At 39.9% G+C, this 22,440-nt stretch overlaps 2 protein-coding genes across 3 annotated transcripts in view; both read right to left on the bottom strand.

Moving 5' to 3' along the window:
* LOC126329315 (glyoxylate reductase/hydroxypyruvate reductase-like) overlaps positions 1–14,771 on the bottom strand; it is an 88,273-nt gene extending 73,502 nt beyond the window's left edge. The window contains exon 1 of the mRNA XM_049996145.1: positions 14,504–14,771. Within this exon, the coding sequence (XP_049852102.1) occupies positions 14,504–14,574 (71 nt within the window). The 5' untranslated portion in view covers positions 14,575–14,771. The remainder of the gene's footprint in view (positions 1–14,503) is intronic.
* A 3,510-nt stretch (positions 14,772–18,281) lies between these two features.
* LOC126329331 (trypsin delta-like) overlaps positions 18,282–22,440 on the bottom strand; it is a 75,935-nt gene continuing 71,776 nt past the window's right edge. For both annotated transcript variants that reach the window (XM_049996147.1, XM_049996146.1), the window contains one exon: positions 18,282–22,295. In XM_049996147.1, the coding sequence (XP_049852104.1) occupies positions 22,149–22,295 (147 nt within the window). In that variant the 3' untranslated portion in view covers positions 18,282–22,148. The remainder of the gene's footprint in view (positions 22,296–22,440) is intronic.

Raw genomic sequence — 22,440 nt, forward strand, 5'->3', positions numbered from 1 at the left:
TAAGTAAATGCTGCTATGTGCTTAGAATGCTTCGGGACTGTTGCAACACTGAATCATTGCTGTGTGCCTATTATGCTTATATGAACAGTTTGCTTAGATATGGTGTGATCTTCTGGGGAAATACAGGTATGGCAAAACAAGCTTTCAAACTTCAAAAAAGGGCTATTAGAATAATGAAAGGGGTTCCCCGTAGAATGTCATGCAGGGAAATATTTAAAGAATTTAAAATAATGACTCTTCCTAGCTTATACATATACGAATGTGTCTGCTTTCTGAAAACTCACCAGGAATTTTCAACAGTAAATAATCAGATTCATAAACACGAAACAAGAAATAGAGATGATTTTCACAGAGAGGCCCACAAAGGAGCACTATACCAAAAAAGTGTCAACTACCAGCCCAAAATACTTTTTAATGCATTGCCTGCTGCAATAAAGAAAATTAAAGAATGTCATAAATTCAAAGTAGATCTTAAACAATTTTTAATAAGAAACAGTTTTTACAACATTGAAGAATATCTAAATATGGGAAAGTAACATTATTTATATAAAGTGAAGTAAAATACTTGTATTTATTATGCAAATTTTTGTAACACATTAAATAACAGAAATTATATTGTAATTGTCTAATAGGGGAAAGTAAGATTATTTATATAAAGTGATGTAAAATATTTGGATTTATTATGCAAGTTTTTGCAACACATAAAATATCAGAAACTATATTGTAATTGACTACATCCATACAATGTATATTGTTAATGGATGAATAAAGAGATTGATTGATTGATCTTTATCTCCCAGTTTTAGCCATTCCCAAGACCAGTGTCTAGTTTTCTTTTTATTATCTAAACACATTGCTAAAGTAAATGCAAGAAATGCTTTGTCTGCATTGGTATCTACAGTGCATTTCATAGGTTTTCGGACAAACAGAATAGTTTTTATTTACTTTGCGAAATAACAAATAAACAATTAATGGTGGTATATTTTTCATTCCAATAGACAGAATGGCATCCACAGAACAATAAATTGAACATTTTACTTCATTTAATGACTCACAAAATACAAATAATTTAATCCAGAATGAGATTTTCACTCTGCAGCGGAGTGTGCGCTGATATGAAACTTCCAGCCAGATTAAAACTGTGTGCCCGACCGAGACTCGAACTCGGGACCCTTGCCTTTCGCGGGCAAGTGCTCTACCAACTGAGCTACCGAAGCACGACTCACGCCCGGTACTTGGTGGAGCACTTGCCCGCGAAAGGCAAGGGTCCAGAGTTCGAGTCTCGGTCGGGCACACAGTTTTAATCTGCCTGGAAGTTTCAAATAATTTAATATTTATGTGAAATAACATAGATTTGCCTTCGCTAACATTTAGGGCCAAACTGCAGAAATAAAATAAAAACTAATAAATAATGAGGACTTAGTACTTTGTACTTCTACCGCCACGTTGTAACGCTTGTGTCAGCCGTTTTGGCATACTTTGTTGAAGCTTCTGTAAGTGCGAAATACACGTTCACGTTCTTCTTGCACTCATCTGCAGACGTCGCGTTTAGACTGTATGAGGACTTTTCGAATATTTCTTTCTAACGCATCCTGTAAATTCTCTATGGGTGTTATATCCGGACTTCGGGGAAGGGGACTGACAACTGACAACTTTCGTCACGGAAGACCAGCTCATCCACTCCCTGGGTCAACATACAATCCCAAACCATAACATGGCCCCTACATCGTTACGCTGTAGCCCCTTCAATGTTACGGTATACCTTGCATCTACATCTACATTTATACTCCGCAAGCCACCCAACGGTGTGTGGCGGAGGGCACTTTACGTGCCACTGTCATTACCTCCCTTTCCTGTTCCAGTCGTGTATGGTTCGCAGGAAGAACGACTGTCTGAAAGCCTCCGTGCGCGCTCGAATCTCTCTAATTTTACATTCGTGATCTCCTCGGGAGGTATAAGTAGGGGGAAGCAATACATTCGATACCTCATCCAGAAAAGCACCCTCTCGAAACCTGGCGAGCAAGCTACACCGCGATGCAGAGCGCCTCTCTTGCAGTCTGCCACTTGAGTTTGTTAAACATCTCCGTAACGCTATCACAGTTACTAAATAACCCTGTGACGAAACGTGCCGCTCTTCTTTGGATCTTCTCTATCTCCTCCGTCAACCCGATCTGGTACGGATCCCACACTGATGAGGAATACTCAAGTATAGATCGAACGAGTATTTTGTAAGCCACCTCCTTTGTTGATGGACTACATTTTCTAAGGACTCTCCCAATGAATCTCAACCTGGTACCCGCCTTACCAATAATCAATTTTATATGATCATTCCACTTCAAATCGTTCCGCACACATACTCCCAGATATTTTACAGAAGTAACTGCTACCAGAGTTTGTTCCGCTATCATATAATCATACAATAAAGGATCATTCTTTCTATGTATTCGCAATACATTACATTTGTCTATGCTAAGTGTCAGTACAGTAAGGGTCTGTACAGTAACAGTCTGATTGTGCTAGGACTGGTCTTCTTCCCAAAGTCTTCCTCAGCCTGAACGGTCTACCCGACGGGAGGCCCCAGTCACATGACGACAACAACAATGGCAATTCGTGTAGCTGTAATTCGTAGATCTTTATTAACCTTTTGCATTATTGCCCTCTCTTCTCTTCTTACAAATATCCTTGGACACCCTGTCTGTAGCAGATTTTCTATCCTGTCTTCATATTTATATCGATGGACAATGTTCCCTACAGTACTTTTCTTCATATTCAGTAACGTTTCTATTTTTCGGCATGTTCTTCCCTTTTCGTGGTAGAATATTACTAACTGCCTCTGTTCAAAAGTGCTGTTTTTACCTCTATATACCATTGTATATAAACACACTTGTGTTTCCTTTGAGCTCTCGACAGATAATGACTGACATCGCAAGAAGTAACGAATAACAGAGATATGCACACTGACACTGTTGCGAACAATTGTCCCAAAGCTTTTGAAGTAAGTACAGAGTTTCGTATCTCGCAGTAAGATATGGCTCTTGTTCTGTTGCCAGCCGCGGTGGTCTCGCGGTTCCAGGCGCGCAGTCCGGAACCGTGCGACTGCTACGGTCGCAGGTTCGAATCCTGCCTCGGGCATGGATGTGTGTAATGTGCTTAGGTTAGTTAGGTTTAAGTAGTTCTAAGTTCTAGGGGACTGATGACCACAGCTGTTAAGTCCCATAGTGCTCAGAGCCATTTGAACCACTTTTTTCTTGTTGTGTTGTATACAAGCAAACACTCTTGATTCCACGTTTCATCGCCCATAATTATATGTACAACTTGCAGATGTACATCTTTCTTTCCGCATTAACCATCATAAATTCTTTCATACCTAGACATACTGTGCTTAATGTTGGTCCCAAAACTTATGAGAGGCACTGAATTCCTACCAGCGTTCAGATACTTCACGATGCAGCATGACAGAGGTGCTTCAAAAGTAAAATTAAATTTGACCAACTTGGTTTGTAAATCATTGAGATAGTTATACAATTTTCTTACATCTTCAAACGATGCGGTTTATTGAAGGGAAACACAGCGTTTACAAATTAGTTATCGATTTGTGGTTTCAGTTTCAACTTCGCATAAAGTTTTTCATTGGTCTAGTTTATTTTATAGGTAATTATAAATATGTTTTATATAATTTTACTCAAATTTGTCGATATTTTCAGGTCGTTGTAGTGACAGTTTTCCTAGACATTTTAGGCCATTAGATCCTGTGCCCTTTTTCATATTTGTAAACGAAATGAATTCTCACTAGGGTAACTACACCACTGACCTCCAATGCGGGTGCCCCTGAGGAGGGATCTCCGGTCTGAGGCGCAACTGCCTGAGAGCTGCTGAATGGTGGGCAGCGTGCACCTTCATGGGGGTGTTCGACCCCTGGCCCAACGGCTGCCTGCATCCCAAAGCGCTTATCGTGTTAACTATATTATATGCTGCCCAAAAATACCCGTCTTCTTCCCATGTGGCCCAGGTGAGCTAAAAGGCTGGACATCACCGGCCGGGGTGGGCGAGCGGTTCTAGGCGCTACACTCCAGAACCGCGAGACCGCTACGGTCGCAGATTCGAATCCTGCCTCGGGCATGGATGTGTGTGATGTCCTTAGGTTAGTTTGGGTTAAGTAGTTCTAAGTTCTAGGGGACTGGTGACCTCAGAAGCTAAGTAACATAGTGCTCACATCAGAACCATTTAAACCATTTTTGAATCACTGGCCTACACTGTCTGGGAGCGGCTCGCCAAATACTTGTGTGGTGCAAGATGCTGAAACAATTGTCACGAAACAAATAGCGTTCCGAATATAAAGGCAGGGCAAGCTTTTGGAAGAAACGGGATCGAAGCTTTCGTTTTCGGAAGAAGCAGTTCAGAGGTAACTTCACAATTTAATAAATCAGGTATCAGTGCGAAAATTAAAGCCTGACCGAAACTAAATTGCAAATAAATCCTGGTTCCACTTTTTAATACAATCTGGCTATACAAAATTAAATAACTGCCTGCTGGCATTGTTTATATACTCTTTATGAGCCTAAATCTTATGACCACCTGCTTAATCGCTTGGTTGTCCGTCTTTGGAGCGAAATACATGACTCATTCTGCATACCATGGATCCGACAGTTCATTGGTAGGTTTGTGGAGGTATGTGGCATTAGATGTCTACGCACAGGTCATGTAAATAACAGGCCACTGATTTGCACATACGCGGTGCTGGCGCACGATAGCTACCCAAATGGGTTCCATAGGACTTACATCAGGCTAATTTGGTCATCGAGACATCAAAGTGACTATAATGTTTCTCAAACCACTGTAGCACGGTTGTAGCTCCGAGGCACACACAATTATACTGCTGAAAGATGACATCACCGTAACGGAAGTGATAAAAGTGGTTCGCAGTTGTCATTGTGTCTCCGATTACTACTACAGGTACCATACCATGCCATAGCACAAATCTGCTCCCACCGTCCGCCTCCGTAGTGTAGCAGTAGCATTACCGCCTGCCACTTAGGGAGCCCGGGTTCGATTCCCAGCAGGGGAGTGGGTGCTGTGTGTCCATTATTATCATTATCATCAGTTGCCCAAGTGGCGTCAACTAAAAAGGACTTGCAATACGGCGGCCGAACTCCCCCGAATGGGACCTCCTGGCCAACAATGCCATACGATAATTTCATTGCACTGTTGCCACCAGCCGGTGTCCAAGGCGCCCTTCACCTCGATGGCGGCGTTTGTGCAGACGACCATCGACCTAGTGTAGCAAACATGTGATTCATCCGAAGAGCTGACGTGTTTCCACTGATCGACGGTCGAGTCCCGATGGTCCCGTGCCCACTGCAATCGTAATTGACGATGTCGTCAGGTCAACATGTGAACACACAGGGGTGCTGCGCTGCGGGGCTCCATGTTCAACAATGTGTGTGCTCCGAAAGAATTGTGCGTGCACCAGCATTGTGCTCTTTCAGCAGATATGCCCTCATCTGCCCTTCTTTACAGAGCAGATAATCCTCCGAACACCACGTTTTGTGTAAAGTCGTGGACGTCCATCCATTCATCGCCTAGTGGTAGTTTCACTGCCCTACCTATTTCCGTAGATGCTCACAACAGTAGCACGTGAACATTTGACCAGCTTCGCTGTTTCCGAGAAACTCGTTCACAAGCTCTGCACAATAATAATCTGACGTTTGTCAAAGTCGCTTATCTCAATGGATTTCCCCATTTGCAGTCCATATCTTCGCTGAGGTGATCCCCCCGTCCGTGTCTGTTCCGCGTACATACTTCAGTTACCGTGTCACATGCCCGCAACGCCACCATGCTGCATCCAATGTCTCGTTGGATTCAAATGGCTCTGAGCACTATGGGACTTATCTGAGGTCATCAGTCCCCTAGAAATTAGAACTACTTAAACCTAACTAACCTAAGGACATCACACACATCCATGCCCGAGGCAGGATTTGAACCTGCGACCGTAGTGGTCGCGCGGTTCCAGACTGTAGCGCCTAGAACCGCTCGGCCACCCCGATGGCTGTCTCGTTGGGTACTGTCATAATGTTTTGACTCATCAGTGTTTGATTAAGAATAAGAGTAGGAAGCTCGGGAACGAAATGCTAATAGTAGTCTGTCATCGTTAAAGATATCTCAAGAGTTGAAGAAAATTAAAGAGAAAAGCGGAAGTTGATCAGACGACAATTACAAAAGCAACTGGCCTTATTTCGATGCACTGAAGTTTGTTTCTCCGAGATTGGCTGCCTGTGCTCCCATACAAAGCAGTTTGGTACACGTAACGCCGGCCGCGGTGGTCTCGCGGTTCTAGGCGCGCAGCCCGGAACCGTGTGACTGCTACGGTTGCAGGTTCGAATCCTGCCTCGGGCATGGATGTGTGCGATGTCCTTAGGTTAGTTAGGTTTAAGTAGTTCTAAGTTCTAGGGGACTGATGGCCACAGCAGTTGAGTCCCATAGTGCTCAGAGCCATTTGAACCACTTGGTACACGTAACGTAAATCTTTTCTTCAGAATTTGCAGCCAAACAGCATAGTGTCGGTACTGCCAAGAAACTCCGCTCTTAGTTGATTTAAAGTAATGTCTGAGCCTTATCTCTCACATTTCTTATTTGTACCTTACAAAAATTATTTCTTTTCTCTCCGCCACGGTCGGATACGACATGCCATTTGTTGTTTCTAATCTATACCGAGCGAGGTGGCGCAGTGGTTAGCACACTGGACTCGCATTCGGGAGGACGACGGTTCAATCCCGTCTCCGGCCATCATGATTTAGGTTTTCCGTGATTTCCCTAAATCGTTTCAGGCAAATGCCGGGATGGTTCCTTTGAAACGGCACGGCCGATATCCTTCCCTAACCCGAGCTTGCGCTCCGTCTCTAATGACCTCGTTGTCGACGGGACGTTAAACACTAACCACCACCACCACCATCTAATCCATTATACCGCTTTCAAAATACTACTGTAATGCGTCACTATTCATACATTCCACACCGTGCGGTAACTGAAGGTATGTTTTACCTGAAGACAAGTTTACAGCCTGGAGTGTTGCAGAAAGTCGAAAGTACTGTAGTGGTGCTGAGGAAGAGACTACGTGGGACATGACAAGTGTGTTGAAGAGCTGACTCGAGAAAAAAAGGTGATGACGACAATCTGGTGGCTAGGGCAGCACTCAAAAAAAGTGTTAGCGAAAGGTGTACATGACGAGTATGACTTTCTGAACAGTGTGTTGCCTCTGAACTGCGCACACTGTTCCATATGTTCTGTGATGGAATTATAGGTGCATCCACATGATGCCTTTTTTTCTGTTCAACGTTGCGCATGCGCTTACATATCCGCCAGCGCAACTGTCGATGCGCATTTGTGCATGCGTAATTTCCTTTTCTGCACTTTTTACCCACATAATCCATTTCGATTCCCTTTTACCTTCTTCTCCCAACTCATGTTAAAAATAAAAATAAAATCTTCTATTTATGACATAACATCATTTGACTTTTCTGTTCAGCCGGCCGGTGTGGCCGTGCGGTTCTAGGCGCTTCAGTCTGGAACCGCGTGACCGCTACGGTCGCAGGTTCGAATCCTGCCTCGAGCATGGATGTGTGTGATGTCCTTAGGTTAGTTAGGTTTACGTAGGTCTAAGTTCTAGGGGACTGATGACCACAAGCCTTTTGAACCATTTGACTTTTCTGTTCAATAAACTTTATCAACAGTCATATACTTTATATTATTTTATGCGGCAATTCATTTTGCCATCTTCAGGCCCCATACGCTTTTTCCGAATCAACGAGCTTATCGTATAGCTCCATAAAACAGGATAATGTGCATCCCAATCGTTGTGCAACAGATTGAACGATCATGGATAGCAAAGCAAGGGAACTACTTGTTTTTAAATCGTGTGTAAGACGTTGCTACAATTATTTCAACTGGTGTAGAAAGGCGGTAAAGGTCTTCCAGTCGTCTCTTGACACCGTCTCTATAACGAAGTTTCCAGTATGCTGCGATACTGTGAACACTTGCCTACGTAAACTCAGCGTCCCTTACGGAATTTTCCAGTCTCAAAGTGACGGAAACTTACTAACAGTTAATCCTAAAACATTTTCAAAGTCTTTAGACATTCAGCAGCGTTGCCTAAACGCCTTAGGAGAGTGCACATTAAAAGCCAGTTGACGTTAGTCATTAGCAACCATTGAGTTCTCGCTTGATTCATTCATTTTGTAGCACTACAAACACGAACGAATTGATTAAATATACCAAGAAGATACCCATATCCGAGTCTGTTAGCAATCTAAGGAAGGTGTTGAAGATTAGAGTTTTTATGCTGTATTCTCGTGTTTGGTTACTTCAGTAGAGTTCTTGCGAATGTTAGGAGAAAAAGAAACGCGGGAGTACTGGCAGGAGCAGAGACTGCTGAATGGGGCCGTGTCGATACCTAGTGTTAACAGTATTTTTTTCCGTTTGCTAAAGCTCTATAGCAAGTAAAGCTTTGCTGAACCCGAAAGTTGGTTCGAAGACAGCAGTGATTTACTATCCACCTCTGAACTGACTTATACAGCCAGTTAGAATGGGTACTCCGAAACACGGTGCAACTTTACTGGGCATAAATGTCTAAAGACTTGCAGGTAAAAGAAGCGATAAGAAGAAAATTTAGCGAAAACTATAACGCGAAAAATGAAGCGCAACTGGCGGTTTGTGACGAAATAACGTGAAATCGGCGGCTAGTACGAAATATTGCCAAGTTTGTCACTTTGCCATACAAAACATGTTGTAAATTGGAGGACGGCAGTTTACCAATACTTGCAACTGATCGTTACTGAATGTTGACATTGTAGTTTGACTTTTTATTTCCTCAAGGCAATGACAGTTCGTTTCCTACGTAACTATTACGTGGCGTGAAAAATAGCACCGAAGTTGGCAAAAAATATCATCCTAAACTGAAAAAATAATACCACCGAAATTTGAAGAAAGGTAACCAGAAATGTAAAAAAAGATACATAAACTGGAAAAGTTGAGAGAAACTGGATAAAATAATACAAAAATTGCAAAAAAAACCACCGAAACTGGAAAAAAACACCCAATCTACCATAAAAGGTAATGGCCAAGATGGTAAAAAAGGTAACATGTAACTTGCAAAAAAAAGGTAATGCTGAATCTGGCATAAAACGTAACACCAGATCCTGGAAAAAAAAACGCAACACCAGAACTGGCAAAAGCCAGTATCATCGAATATGCTAAAAAGAATCACCAATCCTGCTAAAAAATGTTATCGCCGAACCTAGCAAAAAACTAACATCGAATGCTGGAAAAAAACAACACGGAATCCGGCAAAAACACCGAAATTGGCAAAAATAGCACCAGTTTAGGCGCCATTTTTTGCCAGTTTCGGTGTAAAACAAGAAAAAGGGAAAGATATAACACGCGAAATTCGCAAAATATACCGCATCAGTAAAAAAATAAAGCACAAAAATTGACAAAAATGGCACAGAATTTGGCAAAAATTAATACCGAAACTGGCTACAAATAACACCCAAATTGGGAAGAAATAGCCCAGAATTTGGCCTTTTTTCAAGTCCCTAATGATAACGGGGAAAGTCGTACGGCCAACTGGGAATCTAGTCTGACAGATTACCCACTGAGCCACCGCTCCACATTTCTATTCATACCATTAATACGTAATTTATCAAACAGAAATTGCACTGAGTCAAGGGAACGAACACTAGCCGCTGGATTCGGTACAAGAAGTAAACAAATAAAATATAGTGGCTTACGTAAGTTTCAAATAATTTATTCGCGAATGAATTTGTTTGAATGATCTAATTATTTGAATAATTATCCAGATAGAAATTTCGTCTGCTTACCAATACAACTTGCACGCCCTTCCTCTCTGCTGCATTGCAGTTAATATTAACAACGCGAAAGAGTCCTATTAGTTCAGTTGCTGGACTTACTCATGACAGCCTACAGTGTAGCTGGATTGAAGTTTTTTTGTTGATTATAAACATAGTAAACAATCAGAATCAGCTGTCACGCTTGGCAACATAATTTTTTTTTCATTTACTCTGTTCAAAACCTGCATCAATGTCAGTGCGATTTTAGCTGGAGATTGAATGCAAGCTTTATTTCATCAGCTTTCAATTTAGGCAAATTTCCTTCAGCTAAATCAGTGACCTCCAATAACATTCAATATTCGAGTACCACTGTACGTGTCATTATACATAATCATACTCAGTCATTGTGGTAATAACTGATGACTCTCAGGTATACAGTATTCACTTTCACCAAAAATATGGAAAATCGACAACTTTTTGAATTCTAATTCTAAATGCATTCCAACGTTTGCCAAGACCAGTAGTACCGCTACATTGTGACGAAGCTGTATAGGGTGGATATTTTTTAGCTGTCTGACAAGGCCACGATCCTGTTTCCCCGCAATTTTGTTGAGTGAGCGCCGCACGATAGAAATAGGTACGAGGAATAACGAAGCGACGACAACGTTCTGTTTGCAAATTTCTGAAGGAGATCACACCGATATTTAGCATTTATGCTTGACGAACTACAGCTATAAGGCTGGAAATAACATTTAGTTAGCTAGTAACCGGCGACTTATATACCAGTTTCAACTATTTATTGCTCATTTCAAAACAAGGTGTTTCAGCGATTATTCCTGAATCTGAGAAATACTTAAGGGATGTTCTTAGTAGATGTGTAAAGATAAATTAACTTTCAATGCGTCATTTGTACTTTATTTTATATAAAAATAGTTGTTTACATAACTTTAACCATTAAAGATTATATGTAGATACATCCTTGGACTCGACAAATTTGGGAATTTCATAGATGCCAAAACCCACTGAAAAGGAGACTGTGTTTACGAATTTTTATTTTTTGGCATCATCAGTCTCCTTAATTTCTATTTCTAGTAGTTTGTTGTGGAGCTAACATGCCACATCATTTCTTTTTTTCAGATGACAGGCTCAACTTTATTTGCTTATTTACTTGCAACATGCTCCATTACAATTTTTCTAATACTACAAGGACGTATTTGTGTGTGTGTGTGTGTGTGTGTGTGTGTGTGTGTGTAAGAGTGCAGTGTAGGCCGATTGACGTCCCCATCCGACAGATGGATCACCATCAACAGTGTCACATGCCCTCACTTCATGAAAGCCTGGTGCTCAGGGATCTTAAGGGGAGGTTTACTATGTTTTCGTTCAAAAAATCGTTTTTCTTTAAATTGCATTGTTGGATCCATAAAATTGTTAAAATCCACCCCAGAAACAGTTTTTCCGAATACGGAACGGAAATGTTTGTTATACACGGTTGAACAAAAAAAATGCACCTGCCTGAAATCGGCCTTTTTCACGCACCAGTTTTTTCGGGGATTTCGACTTCATAGCCGCGAAAAATTACTCTACACGCTTGCCCAAGGATAAAGTGATCAAGGAGCTTACAACATACAATGGCTTGGCTTCAAAAAATGGCTCTGAGCACTATGGGACTTAACATCTGTGGTCATCAGTCCCCTAGAACTTAGAACTACTTAGGCCTAACCAACCTAATGACATAACACACATCCATGCCCGAGGCAGGTTTCGAACCTGAAACCGCAGCGGTCACGCGGTTCCAGACTGAAGCGAACCGCACCGCCACACCGGCCGGCACGGCTTGCAATCCAACGGCATTCCAATTCGGTGGAACAGGTGAAGAAGGCAATTTTGGCAACGTATTTCCACAAGCGTTCGACGGATGACCACCCACAACACCAAAATTGTCCGGGTGGGGAAACTAGTTGGTGCAAGTGGCGCATTGCGGAGGCTACCGGGCATCTGTACGAGTGTCAACACGACTAGCCGCTCTCCTAAGAAGTTCAAAAAGCGATTCATCCGAGGACGAGTTATTGTATTGGTGCTTGGGAGGGAACACACAAATTCAAATGAAAGTCTGAACGTGTGTTTTTGGCAGTTAGGCCCCAAGAATATGCATTCTTGTGCGAAGACTGTGGAGACTGTGACTTTCCTGGCAGTGAGCAGCTTCAACGAAAGGTATTCAGCAATTCTGAAGACCATGACAACGATGGACGTCACCCTGGGACTCTATTCGACGCAGTTCGCCAAGCATTCGGAAGACCACCGGATTCAAACGGGCGAAAACCGCTTGTCGTCGGCCGTACGAGCGGCTCTGGAGCACCGCAGGATGGCCCAGATCGAGCAGAACGCTCTATGAGGAAGAGGAAGGACTAGTTTATGGACCCGGAATAGCAGAGTGAGTGCATAATATTACATTTATATGCAATCATAACTTCAAACGCGTTTTTCTCGGAACTGCTTTTTTTTTTTTTTTTTTTTTTTTTTTTTTTTTTTTTTTTTTTTTTTATCGCGCGGTATGGTAACTTCAAATCTACTGAACCGATTGACATGATTCTTTGTTCCCGACGAAGCTAACTAACTTGTCTAGGAGTTGTACCCCTTTTATTCTGATCCATCAAGTATAAATATTTTTACTTGGCCGACGAAGTCGAAAATTCGATGAAAAAAACCCTGTTTTGTTTCAAATGGCCGTCATTTTGTTTCCTATGGTCCAAATAACTTAAGAGGGGTATAACTGCTAAAGAATCTTATATACTTCGCTAACGTCAGTTCAATTTTGATATCAGAGGAGCCGGCTGACCTGTGACATACCGCGAGTGGAGGTCTAAATTGAAATTTTGTTTCGTTCCGACGGCACTTCCACCTTTTCTCTTCGACATTTCCGGTTGAAAAAATTCCAGTTTGTAGAGTAAATATCAATAAACATTTTGACTAAATTTGACATTGATATCTATAATACATACCGAGAAAAAAATCTCAAAAAACACCTCTCCTGCCCTCGGCTCCCCTCCCTCCACCCCTTACCGACACCGCATCAGGCTCCACAGGTGTGCTGTAAGTCGCCATGGCATGAATACTCGCCCAGACTTGTCATAAATTTCTGGCTAATTTTTCTGTTTCCTACTTCGAAACTTGCTGTATCTTATTCCTTACAGTAATATGAACGGATAATTTTTATCCAATACTTGACGCTCAGGGCACCAAGTCTCAAATTTTTATTTAAATAATCTTTAGAAGCGGCACTCCATACGACTTTACTTTGTCTGTAATCGTTTATAAATTTAAGGGTGCTTCCTTTGGAGTCAACAAACATTACTGCACATAAATCGCTTCATAGCATAAACTCAACACACTACACAATGAAACACACATGAGCCCCAGCTGCCTGTCGTCTGCAAAAACGCGCAAAGCTCCCTACCCAAGGCGGAAAAAAATGCGCTTTTAGCGCAGGGCTTCCTTTTCCAGGAAATTACGCATGCACAAATGCGCACGCATAGTTGCGGTGGTGGAAATTTACGCGCAAGCGTTAAGTTGAACAGAAAAAAGGCTTCGTGAGGACAAGTTTATCACTGCTCTTTCTCAAGCAGAATATTTTCAATATCGCTGTAACTTCCTTAAATTTGCAAAAAGTTATCGTCACTTTGTATTTCTGGTCCCTGCGTTACGTAGGTACTTCTTTACGCACAGTCGCCTTCGCGTTTTTTTTTTCTTGTCGTGTGCTTTTTTGTCACAATAGACGCACCACAAAAACCCAAGCGAAGTGGAAACTGCTTGCGCTATGTGGCAACATGACAACACGAGAACGTCCATGCTTACGTGCGTTCTTTCCACAAATTTTTGTGCATGCCCTTTTGTTCCCGTGCGTCTGTGATTGCGCATAACGGCAGATGGCTTCGTGTGGACACACATTAAAAAGAAAACTATAATTTGTGCAGCCGACGAGGAGACAAACATTCCTCTGCTCGATTCGTGACTGTGAAATTACGAAAGATAATCGAATGTCATTATTTTAGTGACAAATGTATATGCTTACACAATGCGAGATTAATCATCTAAATTTTGTAGATACTAAAATGAGATACATGTCTCGAGAACAGTACTGCTGCAACTCAAAACATCTCAAGCCAGCACTTCCAATGTACAACAATATGACGTACAAATGGATTGCATATTAATAACAAAAACAATACGAATGTTTCAACCAGCCTTGTTCATGTGGTCTGTATTATGAAAATATAGTAATGATATCCCAATAACCACTAAGAAGGAACTAGTTTTCGTTATTGTACTGTACTCCTCATTGTGAATGAATAATATAACGATATAACATCAGCTTCCTTGCACTATGAATGCACGTGATTGTAACTCTAATGAGTGTTTTTGCATGTGTGTGTTACTCAGTTCAAAGTACGATTATATGAACCAAGGAATGTTGAAATCATGATTCCGACACGTGCCGGTTACCTCGAAAGATTAGTTATTAAATGTGCTTTGACAACAGACGCAATCAACATTCTGAATAGTTACTTAACGTATTTTTATATAATTTTTTGTACGGTTATCGTTCTTGAGTTGTTCCGATTCACAGTTAAAAAAAACGATTAAATAAAATTATCTCCACGTACCTTCCTTGCAACAGCTGAATTGCCTTCTTGGGAATATCCGAATGCGCCACAAGAACTCGGGGCTTAGACATGCTGACAGGGGAAGTGTCACTGGTTGCAAAGCTAAACCGGCTCTAATAGACAGCCGCAACGATCACAATATTTAGTTCCCGTAGATTGGCAAACGCAATCTACTGCGTAAGTCGAGATGGTTCCTAGTAACAGGGTGTCGTGTTCGTGTTTGTCGTTTACTTTCAGCCTATGTGGACGAAAGTGTGTAACAGATAAGGAGATAAATGATAACGTAATCTGCAACAAAATCTGGAGTGCAAGGGTTCTAAAGTTAAAACTTACAGAGCGAAACCAGCATGATGCAAAAATTGGTGTTCGATCTATCACGTTTTATATACGGTACAATAAATTTGGTTGCCTTCGATTTATCACATTTTATATGTAATAAATTTGGATGCCATTTTTTGTTGGCAGTGAGATGTTGAGGTTTTCCGAAGTAAAGTTCCCCTTACCGGTAATTTTATGTATGATGTAAAACATGATACGAGTCATTTTACAACACGGCGTAGTGCAGATTACAGAAATATTAATCTACTTAATAACAGATCCACAGCGGCGAGCAAATACGAGTGAAAACGTTATAAGCAACCAACTGTCATAAATTGCAGTACGTTACCAATAGTAATCATTGTTTGCAAATAAGAGTACACCCATAGTATTTACAGTACGTACCAATATTTCAATGTTAGACATAATAGATAAAATATCAAAGCACACACATATTACGGTTAAAAAAATGAACAGCCCCCTCCTGCCCAGGATGAATCTGGTTGTTTCTAGCAAGAGCAAGAAGTGTAATGACTGCTACTCTGTTTAACACTATTCGCACCCAGTATTGTGTGTAGAGAATAATGCACATAAAACCTTGAATGATATTACAATAGAAGATATTATTATGGTTAGGCTACTAATCTTTGTCTAGATGTTTTACACAAAGAGTTAGAAAAGATAGGTGATACACATACTACCGTGGCATTTGCAGCATAAGAGAGGAAGATGGAGTGTTGATAATGTTCTAGGCCTATGTAAATTGACCCATTTGAAAATCATGAACAAGTAAAGGCAACTGGCATTGAAAAGATGCAACACTAGATATTAATAAAACAAATAGGCCTAATCATCATCTTGTCATTTGTGCTGTTATGAATTGCTCAAGAAACAAAGAAAACATATCCTTATTCACCTATTCCACAGGAAAATATGCACATATTTGCTCATGATAATTCATTGTACTTAACTCTTTTTCAAATAAGTGTTGGATGATATGACAATGTTAACATAGCTGACAGGAATACAGAAATGTGTGAAGCATATGGGGATACTGGAGTTCATTACCTCACTCATTGGTTGAAAATGATATATAATAGTGCTAGGGTTGAAGTAAACAGTACACCAAAAGAAAAAAAGATTGTAATGTATATTCAAATGGAGTTTAGAAAGAGATATTTTTCTGTAGAAATGCATCTTCAGCCAGAGGACTAGTGTATAAGCAAAAATTGTAAAGGAGGTTAATTGAATCTGTGTCATAGCACATGAGAACTATGTCTGAAAAGCTCAACTAAGTACATTTTCTCCAGATCTGTCTGTTTCATTACTTTCTGCAGAGTTTATGGCTATTGCAAACAAACACACTGTTTTATCATCCAGTCATCAAAGCACAATTTGAAGTAACAGGTTTCAACTGCTCACTGCTCAGGGTGAATTTATAAACAGCGACATTAGGATTTTCCCTGTTGCTACCCAACAGCAAAACACACAAAATAAATCCATAAACATCTAAACTGATACAAGTAAATAAATACCAAGGAACACTTGAAGTCGTAGGCTATGCTATTTCAAGCTGACTTACTTTCTCACTATATGTGTTGTAGCCATCAGTTAACTTACAATGATAAGTCACTAGAAAACTAAAAGGACTATAATATGACTATGAAAGAATGTATTACAATTCAAGCAGGCTTTGGTTTCCTAACTGTGAAACAAGATAAAAGAGACAGCAAATACCTAAGGATGCATCTAATTTGTAACAGACAAAAAATTGAAATCTGCTATCTTAACTGATGGAAAATAGTCCAAACAGATGGCACATACACAAACAACAACAACAACAAAATTTAGAATTAAGTTTGATGATAAAAGTCTCCTACAGCTGAGTTACTTTCAAAGGACTGCAGAAGAACTGCCACCAGTGAAATCTTTGCAGAGGTGTCACAATTCATATTCAGAGCTCAGTGCATTTTTTTTTTATATTCTCCCAGGGATTGTCTCACAGTTATGATGTAATTATAATGCAATGAAAACAAATAGCTCCAAAATATGCATAGTTCTACACATAGGATTGGTAAGTACTGGTATGATTTTATGTGGATAGGTCAGGTTATCAGTTGGAGTCTTGATGAAGGAACCATCCAGGCATTTCCCTGAATTTGTTTAGGAAAATCTAAATTAGGATGGCCAAGTAGAATGAACTCCATCCTTCTGAATACAGTCTCCTAGTAAAAAAATTGCACTAATCAGTGGAGGAATTTATGAATGATGAGATGATCCTTTGAACAGTGTGTCTATTTAATATCATAATTTTTACTGTAATACTGTATTTATACAAGAATGTCTGCGAAATTTATACGCTAAGCACTGGTACATTATAAGAAAAACAGTTTAATAATATTATTATGTTAAACATAGGACTGTGCTAGTAAAAATAGTGTTAGAGACTTAAATAATTGTGTACCAATATATCATAAGACAAAAACTTGACATGTCTCCTGTACAGTAGATCAGATGATATATAAAATGTATGTTATGAGATGAATAAGGTACAAACATGAGGTCAGTGTCTTAACAGCTGCACTTTCTCATTTGGTTGGTCCCTAATGTATTAAGTTCTTTGATATACACACAACTTGTTCCAAATAATGTATAATATGAATATCATTTTGCTCTTCATTGATGCATCATCCAGGACAACTGCTGTTGATTCCTGAACCATGAACATGCGGCTTTGCCTTTTGAACTAACTTCAATCTGCTCGGAAAACAGACTCCAAGCCCATAAACATGGCAGCAGTGCAAATCACTGTTCACATGTCTCCTAACTGTTCATAGCTTTGAAGGATAAGGCAGAATTTGTAAGCTTATATTCACTGCTGCTCTCTGATAATAACACTCTTTCATTATTCTTGTTTCTGTTTTATGAAAACAGTAAAGAAGATTAATGGTTCTATGAGTACATGAAATAAGAAGTAACATGATTTTGCATATGAGTAATGTTAGTTAATCTGCAGTACTTTAATACACATCCATACCATAAATAATTTAATTTCATGTTGTATAATACTGACTTTCTCATTATTGGTTTTTGCTTGAAACATTGCAGTGACTCAAGACCAGGTTGCTGTTCATGCTTCGTCCTGCACTTATTCTTGAAGATATGAACCTGAAAATCAGCAGTGAAGCACATTTATGTAGTTTGTTTTCTTGGTAACAATTTCTCTAGAATTTGAGTGTACTGAAGTAACGGCTGTGACTTTAGCTGTTAGAAGAAAGGCAGAAAGCTTAGAGCTCATGCACCAATTACGTATGCAAACTCTACTGATTGTTACCTGTGAAAAACCACTTGTTGTTGAATACATGTGGATAAGAAGACTGTAGCTCACACAAGTCAAATGCAAAAGTCAACCTGATGAAAATATTAAAATATTTCCTACATTCGTTCGCAACGGCCTTGCTACAGTGCAATCATCGAAGTTCCCGTGCAATCATCGAAGTTAAGCGCTGTTGGGCATGGTCAGCACTTGGATGGGTGACCATCCAGGCCGCCATGTGCTGTTGCCATTTTTCTGGGTGCACTCAGCCTCTTGATGCCAATTGAGGAGCTACTTGACTGAATAGTAGCGGCTTCAGTCAAAAATACCATCATAAAGACCGGGGGAGCGGTGTGCTGACCCCACACGCCTCCTATCCGCATCCTCTTCTGAGGATGACACGGTGGTCGGATGATCCCGGTAGGCCACTCGTGGCCTGAAGACGGAGTGCTTTTTTCCTACATTCGTTAAGCTTGTGAAACTGTATGTTTCTTCTTCAAGGCAAGTGGGAAAGAAAAATGTGGGTAGATAGGCAATGAGAGCTGGGTACATGAAAGTGAAGATGAAGGGAATGTCATTTGTGGGATAAGATATTATAGGCAAACAAGGATAAACGAGTACAACATTGAAACTAACAGAAAATAAAACAAAAAGAGTTGAAAAAAAATTAAAAGTGAAGTAGAATAAAATAAAAGTCAGTAAGGTGAGAATGGAGAATGGAATGATGTGGGGTGGAGAGAGGAAGGGTCAAGTTGTGTTGGAAAACTAGTGATTAAGTGAGAAGAGAGTGAAGTGGAGAAGATCCAATGGGAAAGAAGGTGGGAGGGGGAGATATACTGCAAGTGGATAGAGAAGGGAGAAGAAATGTCAAGGGGTAGAGTACCAATCAAGGTAGAGTTGGGCTGGGAAAAAAGGCAGAATAAGGAATGTATGCTGGCTGAAAAGCAACAGGGTGAGAAAGGGCCAGAAGACCACATGTATCTGCAGCGCATCATCTTTGTGAGGTAACAGTAGTTATTCATACCATGCAGTGAAGCAAGGTTCTCTTCAACGAAATATGTTGTGTATTACATATTTGTCTGACTGATAAGTGCAGCATGTTATGCAATCACACTATTCCATAAGTTGCACAGTCAGAAGTTTCATAGTAATGTGGACATCACTGATCAGCTAGGAACACATCAGCATGCAACATTTGGCACAGAGACCACGCAACATAAATTTTTTGTCAGGAAAAGAATAAAAGGCCCCTATGAATCTCTCTTCACCTCTTTCTGACCTAAGATCTGCTTTGTGTGTGCTGCATATATACATATAAACTTACACCGTTATTGCCTTCTTCTACCAGACAAACATCACAGTGGCACTAAGGTGATAAAGGCCAAAGTTCCCTGAATTTCTGTGGGTTCTGTCATTATTCTCCAAGGATGGACCACCCCAAGACTTTTATAAGCATTACAGGATCACATCCTGTGATAATTATATTGTTTCTTAACATGAAGACCATATTCCAAGGTACAATGCCACACTTCAGGCTCCTAGATGCGCATTTAGTGCTCCATGAATGTGCAGATGAACTGCAATACCTCCCCGAGCCTCACCAGTTCACAACTTCACTAAGGAAATGTGGTCAGCTTTAAAGAAGATAAGATGGCATAGGTTGCCACATGGAGATACGGGAAGGTTTGTTAGATTTTATCATGTTAAGACACAGTTTTAGAAACAAGATTTTAAACTGCAAAACATTTCCGGGGCAGGCATGGACTGTGGCGGTAAGTTATTGGTTACAGATTAACACTGATGGAATTACGGGAAGGTAGGAAGTTAAGAAAATTGGACATGGATAACTTTGAAGCTACAAGGGTGTAAAGAGTTTCAAAGGGAGCATTAAGTACCAATTGGCTGAACAAGGAAAAGAAATACTATACAAGATGAATGGGATACATCATTGGATTACAAAGGATAAATTGAATAGCCGATTAAAGGGAAAAAAATGCAGAAACTGCATTTGACAAAAGGAAATGCCCATCTAAAACAACCTGACAGAAAGTGCAAAATAGCTAAGCAGGAATGGCTAAATGACCTATAGGATAAGTGGAAAGCTATACAAACAAACCATTAGAAAAGAGATAAGCATCAGTATGAACACCAAAATCTCAGAGGTTATCAAGTACTGAGCAGAAAAGGGAATGATGAAAGGTGGAAGGAATATATAGAAGTGCCATGCAAAAGAAACAGACTGAAAGATAGTGATATGGAAAAGGAAGAGGAAGTAGATGAAGATGAGATGGGAGATGTCACATAGAGTGAAGAATCTGACAGAGCTCTGAAAGACCTAAGGTGAAACAAGGTACTTGGAGTAGGAATGTTCCCTCTGAGCTGCTGAGATCCTTGGGAGAGCCAACCATGACAAAACTGTTCCATCTGGTGTACAAAATTATGAGTGAGACTTCAAGAATATTCTAATGTGCCCAATTCCAAAGTAGGCCGGTGCTGACTGGTGTATTATCAAAAAAGTCGTAGTTTCAAAATACTAACACAAGTCACTTATAGAAGAATGGAAACTAGTAGAAGTTGATCTCAGAGGAGATCAGTTAGGATTCGGGTGAAACATTGGAACACTTTAGGCAATGGTTTCGTATAAATGTTAGATAACATGAAGCAATGCTAATCCTACAACTTATCCTGGAATATATAATAAGAAGAGGCAAACGTACATTTATACAATTTGTAGAGTTAGGGGAAACTTTTGTCAGTGTTGACATAATGTAGTCTTTGAAATTGTGAAGTTAACAGGGCTGAAATATAGGGTGAAGGATAATCTAAAACTTTTATAGAAATTAGACTGCAGTTATGAGAGTCAGAGGACATGATGAGGAGGCATATGTTGAGAAGGGACTGTGACAGGGTTGTACTCTATTCCATATGTTTATCAGACTGTACACTGCATAAACAGTAAAAGAAATGAGGAGCAATTTGGTATAGGATTAAACTCCAGGTAGAAGAAATATAAAGTTAAACATTTGCAAATGACAGTGTAATTCTGCCAGAAATGGAAAAGGACTTGGAAGGGCAGTGGAACAGAATGATAGTGTGAGTTGAAGACGAACAAAAGTAAAACAAGGGAGACAGACTAGAAAAATAAAGTCAAATGATGATAAGGAAAATTAGATTAGGAAATCAGAGACTAAAAGTTGAAGAGTTTTGTTATTTGGACTGCAAGATAACTTATGATAGCTGAAGTAGAGAGGGTATAAAATTCAGAGAGGCACTTGCAAGAAAATTGTTTCTTAAAAAGAGAAAATTGTTAACATGTAATATAAATTTAATAGTTAGGAAGTCTTTTCTGAAAGCATTTTTCTGGAATGTAGAATTTAGAAGTGAAATGTGGATGACAAGTGGTAAAGACGATAAGATTAGCTAGCTGAATTGAGTAGCTAATGAAGAGGTACTGAAACAAATTCAGGAGGAAATAGTATCAAGCCACAACCTTACTAAAAGAAGGGATTAGTTGAGAGGGCACATCGTAATACGTCAATGAATAGTCAGTTGGTTACGGAGGGAAGTATAGGTGCAAAAATTTTAGATGAAGATCAAGGCTTGACTACTGTAAACAGATTGAAAGGGAAGTAATTTGTAATAGTTACACAAAGGTGAAGAACCTTGCACAAGATAAATGAATATATACATCTCACCAGTCTTTGGAGTGAAGACTGCAACAACCCCAGTGGTTACAACTATAGTCGTCCATCTTTTCCTTTTGCTAGTTCTGAAGTAAGTTATCAGTTGTACAAATAGGTTACAATATAGAGATTTTATAAATATAATTTTTTTTCTTTAAAAGACAGTCATGAAGACTGGATCTCTAATGTAAGTGATAACAAATTATAGAGACATTTTAGCATCTGTTGTAAAAACTATTATCCCCTCATAATTACAGTAACCACCATAAGAAGCTGAGATATTGTGTAAATATTATTATATTACTGAAAAACAAGGCAGTATAATGTTTTAAAGTCCTGTATTTTTGCCAATCCAGTTTCGCAGGGCTGCAACATTTGAATAAACACCAGGGATCCCTGGTCTGCCACATCCTCGCCCAAAAGAAACCAGTCCAACCAAGGTGCCGTTTACTGTCAGTGGCCCACCAGAATCTCCCTAAAATAGAAACACTCATTATGTGCTGACTAAGAACATTATTGAAAGTCAAGAGGGAAAATATGAGTTTCCTTGCATTTGTAAACAATGATTCTATTCACAATTTTTAATTTGTTCCACATAGTTTAAAAATGGAATACTCTAT

The sequence above is a fragment of the Schistocerca gregaria genome, chromosome 2 (genome assembly GCF_023897955.1).
Source record: "Schistocerca gregaria isolate iqSchGreg1 chromosome 2, iqSchGreg1.2, whole genome shotgun sequence".
Lineage (NCBI taxonomy): Eukaryota > Metazoa > Arthropoda > Insecta > Orthoptera > Acrididae > Schistocerca > Schistocerca gregaria.